Source organism: Lutjanus erythropterus, chromosome 18 (genome assembly GCF_056507025.1).
Source record: "Lutjanus erythropterus isolate fLutEry1 chromosome 18, fLutEry1.hap2, whole genome shotgun sequence".
NCBI lineage: Eukaryota > Metazoa > Chordata > Actinopteri > Lutjaniformes > Lutjanidae > Lutjanus > Lutjanus erythropterus.
The window spans coordinates 14,794,107-14,800,367 of NC_139334.1; the positions used below are offsets into that span (position 1 = coordinate 14,794,107).

A 6,261-nucleotide genomic window follows, 5' to 3' on the forward strand; every position below is an offset into this window, starting at 1 on the left:
ACAGACGCACAGTATACAGTTAATTTTAAGACAAACCAATACAAGATAAACAAAGCAATGCGGGTGCTCTAAAATGTAAATAAAAATAGTAACATATTTAGGTTTCATTACTATTCTTTCTTATAACCAGTACAATACAGTCACATTTTTCTTCATAAAATGCAATGAATAAGATGACAGGTGTGGACAAGCTTTGCAAGAGGCAGTTGTTCACCAAAGTACCATCTTTAAAGAAAACTCTGTGACCTTGACAACTTTTTACATGAAAGGATCAGGATTTCTTGGTGTAATTTACCTCATAGTCAATTATATCAGTTTATTTAAAGGATAGTTCACCCCTAAATCAAAAGCTGTTATTTTTTGTCTTACCTGTAGTGCTATTTATCCATCTTGATAGTTTTGGGGTTACAGAGTTTTGGAAATATCCACCTTATAGATGTCTGCCTTCTCTTTAACATAATAGAACTAGATGACACTCAGCTTGTGGTTCTCAGATTTGAAACATTCAACAACGATGTCTCTTAACAGAAATCATGACTCAGTTACTACAGATCATCCACAGACCTTGCTGTGAACAGTTTCATGTAGGAACTATTTTCTTTCTATCAAATTACACCCACCAACTGTATCACTGTGCAGAAGGAAGCGTACATGTACTGGGTCTTCCATTACCCATACTACCATGCTATTCAGTATGTCAGAAAAAGATTTAGTATGCCCTAGTACTTAGTATGTCAAATGCAGTATGCCAGAAATACCAGGATGTTTTACTGCATCCAGTCACATTTTGCCATATGAAAGCCTGCAGGCTTTTTTTTGGCTATTTTGACCCTCAGTCCTTTGTGATAGGTGTATGAGAAGAGGGTCAAAATTTAAGGTGACGTCTTATGAGGAAGAAGTAGTATGCATACTGCATGCAACAGTAAGGACAACTGCAGTATTTACTAAATGTAAAAGAGAAAATATTAAATTTGGAATGCAGGGTTGCTCATGGAAGGAAGGCCATGAATAGATGCATCCTAGTAAACAGGTGGACGATTTTCCAGTCATGGAATATGAGAGAAAAAGTAAAATGTCCTTGAAAATTATTTACTGTAGCTGAGAATGAAATACCAGGCTATCAACCAACGTTCAAAAGGTAGTTTATTGGGAGTGCTTTGAATAGACTGCTTTTGGTTATGTTGTGGAAATGCTTGTCATTATTTTATGATCAGGTTGTCAGAATTTCTCAGCATGTAAGAGATGATTTCAGAGAGAGGTTACAGCCCGTCTTAAATCAGACTTCCAGAGGAACATACTGGTGTATTGCGCGATCTCTGTCTCACTCCAGCTAGATCGCCACTGTAAAAGTCCTGGAAAATGAGCTTTAGAAAAGAGTGGGAACCCTGCCTTCTGCACAGTGATACGGTAGAAAGGAAACAGTTCCCACATGAAACTACACACAACAAGTTCTGTGGATTATCTTGAGTACCTGGGTCATTACTTATGGAAAGAGTCACTGCTGTTGAGTTTTTTCCAAATGTTTTTTCAGAGCTTTAAATGCCACAAGTACAGTGTTAATTCATTATACTGGAGAGAAGTCATATCTCTACGGCTGATATCTTCAAAACTCTGCGACTCACACCAAAACTATGTTGACGGATAAATAGCTTTACATGTAAGAGGAAAAATATGTATTTTTCATTATGGGATAAACCATCTCTTTGAACACACATCTACCATAAAAATGTCATAACATGCATCAAAGCAAGTCTCAAGTCTTAAAAGAATTTTATTGTTTTGTCCAATAAGTACATTGGTTTCAAATTGATACCAGCAAAACAAAAGTCAAAATAAATAAAACACTGGTAGGGAGAACAAAAAAAAAAAAAAAGAAATAAAAATCAAATTAGCCCACTTAATGCTCAATTTAAAAAGCAATGAACAGAGAACAAACTGCAAACATATTCTCTCTCTGTTCAGCTGTGTTTCTTCCTCTTCTTCTCAGATTGACCAGCAAACCTTTAAGTAAAACTCTGCACTGCTTCATCATATTTACACATAACAAACAAGAAAACAAGTGACAAAGCCTGGAATGCTGGGAATCATTACAAAAGTGAGATAACTGTAGATACACGTACAGCAGGAGGAACATAGGCCACTGGTAGAGATAGGGTCCATTAATTTACATCAGGAAGCACCTAGTTGCTTACAACAGAGTGGTAACAACTGACAACAGCTCCATATAAACCTTTTGCCCAAAGACAGAAATATGGCACAGTAAGAAAAGTTTCATTTGAACTAGCTAAACTGAATCTCTTACAATGATGAGCTCTTTTTTTCTTCTTTCTTCAGATATCGAATGATAGCTTGCAGCAAGAGAAGGCCGTCTTGCAAAGATTTCTGTGCCACACTCAGGAAACATCTGGAGAAGAGGGAGATGAAATAAAATACAGAAACCAGACTTGTTACTTTAAACTTCAAAGGCGGAGCTCAAACCAAAGATCCAAGACTTTCTCACATACAGAATGCCAGAGAAGAAAGAGGAATGTGGACCATGATTTTAGATGAAATGAAAAGTACTCACAGCTTGCAGGTTGCTCCCCGAATCGTCGCATTAACTGATCGTGTGTGAACTTCACAAAGGTGTCGTACTGTTCTGAAATTTACACAACAGGGAAGCAGTGTGAATTAATGTTGAGCCTCAAGGATAATGTGCATTACTGGAACAGGTCTTCTATCTTGTCATTTCTCTGTGGCACAGATCACAAACTTGACAAAATATTATTTACTGTAGTCAGGAATCAGTGTTAGAAGTTTGCATGCACATCCAAACCAAAGAGGGTAGATGGTGAACCGAAAATGATCCAATATTGAAATAAGCTGCTCACACACTGCAAGTCTCCATGTCCTTTTGCACCAAGGTGACGTTTCAAGCACAACCGCTGATGACCGGCTCTGATGAAGAGCATTTGTGGTCGAAACATCACCTTGCTGTAATAAATAAGTGGAGCCCAGCAGTTTCTGAATTGTTTGTTTGAGGAATCAATCTATATTGATTTATTACATGCATACTTGTCTGTAAGCTGTAGCTCCCTTAAATGCAATTTATTGACACATCCACAACTAAGATTTTGAGCTTATGTTGTTCTTCAGTCTTCTATTATTCCAGCACTTGCTTTAAATGGTATTTGGATGTGCATGATTATTATGCATTGTTCAACAAATCAATCTAATCCTATATTCAAAGCCATCTTTGTGAAGTAAATAACAGCATAATTTCAGCACTGCTCAGTGCAAAAAGTTCTGCTGAATTATTTTACCACGACATAGAATCAGACTGATGAATATCAGTGCTGAAAAACTTGGCAATCAATTGGCTTATCAACAATTCCAATAATCATTAAACTCGTTTACGAGAAACATGTCAAACATTTGCCTGTTTGCTTGCAATTAAATGATGAATTTAGTATATGCAGTGTTTCCTCAGTAATGTTTTGTAGAAGCAGTAATGTGTGTGGCTGGGTATTGTTTATAAAGTTATGGTACCAGCACCCTTAAAGTCATCCCAATACAAATATACCCATTTTCCACACACATGTGCTGGCTTGACTTTTATTATAAAGCAGCAAAAATCAGGAAGTGTGTTTTTATCTACAGTAACAGTAATCAGAGACTCAGTTAGAAGCTACAAAAGTACTGAGAGCTGAACACAGACTTTAAAAGAACATCTTTCTCTCTGATCTCCTGCAAACACTTGTTTGAAGGAGAGAGAGAGAAGGAGGTCCTCATGGTTGGCCACGGTGGGTGAGACGTCACTGCAATCTGCTTGGAGGCAGGGGGGCTCACTTTGGCCCTTTTCTGGAGATGTTTTATCTTGGGTGTGACTCTGGCACAGCTCAGCACATTTTAAATGATAATGGAAAGCCAAACAAGTGCTGGACTCAGCGAAGCCAAATGAGCCAGTGGATAACTCCCAATAGAGTATTAACTTGATACCTTTATTTTCTACTTCATCTGATACCCATCATGTGGATGGTAGCATTCTTGAAATAATCCTTTCACATTAATGCATAGTATAGTATTATATCCATACTTTATGAGGTTTTGGTGGCATCTCGCCACACTAAACGACCAATTCCATCAAATACACGGCACCAACTTCACACCACTACAGGCTGTATGTGTTGTAGCTGCTGCAGCTGTGAACCAGTCACACCTTGCATTAAACTGAACAGAGCTCGCAGTGACAAGCAAAACCATACAAATAGTCTTTTTTCCCCTGTATTTGGGTACAAAATTGGTGATTTGCAGGTATTCTTTGACTAGAAAAGTTTGTTTAAAATGTTCAATTTCCCATTTTATCTACCTGTGTTGATAATATTCCTACTGCTGTGGTCCATCACTCCTGAATGTATATGTGGGAAACACTGATATTGCTTTGTTATCTAATCAGAATGAAACAACTATCATAGTGTAATCAATTGACAACATTGATCAGCACACTTGTTAATCATCTACTGGCAAGAAAAACAAACCTTTGCTGGTTCAAATGTGGAGATATGGTGTTTTTCTTCTGTATTATATCATTGTAACTTGAATATCTTGGGGTTGTGAGCTGTTGAGTGATTTGTGTTGTTCTGAGTCATAGCGCCCCATCTTGTCCTTGCTCAATGTGTACCAACCTGCCAGTTTTGAAGTCATGGTCTCCTCATATTCCTCCCGCACCTTCTCTTCCCTTTCTTTCAACAAGCGTTCACAGATCATCCCAACTTGTCTGAGAGTGAATAATGGCTGTTCTTTTCTAGTGGGAGAGACACCTCCGGAGGACGTTCCTACAGAAACCAGACAAAAACCTAAGAATCATGGCATATTACTGATTCTGTCACAGTATTTCTGGAGCAGTCTCTCCTGTAGGCAGCGTGTTACTCAACTAACCTGGCATGCTGGAAACATTCATTGTAGACGACTGGGACGGGGACTCTGGAGAATAGCAGCACTCTGACTGGTGGTAGCCTCCATCTAGATGCTTCCTCTTTTGAATGCGTTTGTACTCCTGCTTGATGCTGTTGAGGATTTGTTCTGTTGGGACAAAAGGAAACCAAAAACAGGATAGAAAGAGGCTGATCAGTGAAGACAAAAACTGCTAACATGTTAGGGACTCCACAATTAAACTTTATCACTGATAAGCATGTTGGTTTTATGGTTCAACGTGTTGCTAATGCTTCTCAAGCCCCATGGCTGTTCACCAACAGGCCAACTTCACCGATATTAGTAACATTTACCTGCACTAAGTGTTGAAGACGACTCTCCAAATGGCGAGGGCTCCATGCTAAGATACTTCCTAGGGGATGAGGAGGAGGACGTGGGGGACACGGGGATGCATCTTCGTCTTTTAGGGGACGTAGGACTCATGAGCGGATCGAAATCCATGGTCCTCTTCAGGGTGGCTCCACACGCCATGACTTCAGTTTGATAAAAGGAGAGGAGGGGGATGCAAAATACCGAAACAAGACAAAAAATGATGCGATAACACCAGTTAGTTAAGATAACAGATAACCATGGCTTTTCTTCAACACGACGTGCTAATTACAGAGTGAATAGTTCCAATAAATCCAGCTTCCTTCGGTGTGGGATACATGCTGAAGATACTGCGCAGCTGAGGCTTTAAATATTTGCTAGCAAGCTAACGTTAGCTGCGCTTGCTAGCTAATAATCAAAAAGAAAACAAAGCTAACGTTAGCTTAGGCTGTCATTGGCAGAACAGTGCGTTCTGGTGAACATTCAAATAAAACTGTTTCTTACCTACTGGGAGAAAAGTTGTTCTGTCCGAATTAAGTTGAACAATTCGTGTTGTTCTAAAAGTTGCTTCCCAAAAGTTGAAGTGACGATCCGCCGGCTGCGGGCCAACTGTCTGCTCTCAGACAGTCAGAGGGGCTAGCTAACAGCTAACGCAACTTAGCTGCTTGTTTTTGATACGAGACTGTCGGCTTCTCCGGCTCCTGACGTCACGTGTGAAACACGATGCGATGCATTCTGGGTCATGTAGTGAAACAGTAAAGGACAACAATTAAAAGGTTGATTTCGTCCTAATTAGAGCTTAAATAGATTGATCAATCATAAATATATTTTTTAAAGTTTAATCTGGTTACATTACGCCCTCAGTGTAGTATTAGAATAACTACAACTCAATTCATCAGTATGATCAGTCTATGAGAAATAAGACAATAGATGGATGATGTGTCTTTTATGTCCACAGGAGGGCGGTGTTACCCAAAAAAC

The 6,261-nt window shown here is 39.1% G+C and overlaps 1 protein-coding gene across 2 annotated transcripts; it reads right to left on the reverse strand.

Annotated features, from left to right (window-relative positions):
* Positions 1–1,753: 1,753 nt before the first annotated feature.
* Positions 1,754–5,955, reverse strand: LOC146310807 (akirin-2-like). Of its 2 annotated transcripts, none has more exons than XM_084742327.1 (6): positions 5,789–5,955; positions 5,265–5,444; positions 4,918–5,061; positions 4,665–4,814; positions 2,567–2,638; positions 1,754–2,404 (listed from the first exon to the last, which is right to left on the reverse strand). In XM_084742327.1, exons 2-6 carry the CDS (start codon positions 5,440–5,442, stop codon positions 2,394–2,396), a joined length of 555 nt encoding a protein of 184 aa, XP_084598453.1. In that variant the 5' UTR covers positions 5,443–5,444; positions 5,789–5,955; the 3' UTR covers positions 1,754–2,393. The 2 variants fall into 2 exon arrangements, with proteins under 2 accessions (XP_084598453.1, XP_084598452.1); XM_084742326.1 differs by having other exon boundaries at positions 5,785–5,952.
* Positions 5,956–6,261: the final 306 nt, after the last annotated feature.

Bases quoted from the DNA above. Each gene is read 5' to 3' on its own strand.
- LOC146310807 (XM_084742327.1), bottom strand. From the start codon at position 5,442: ATGGCGTGTGGAGCCACCCTGAAGAGGACCATGGATTTCGATCCGCTC. The intron at 4,815-4,917 runs GTTAGTTGAGTA...TGGTTTCTGTAG, and splicing joins GAATGTTTCCAGCATGCCAG to GAACGTCCTCCGGAGGTGTC. The intron at 2,639-4,664 runs GTTGGTACACAT...TGTAAATTTCAG, and splicing joins CATGACTTCAAAACTGGCAG to AACAGTACGACACCTTTGTG.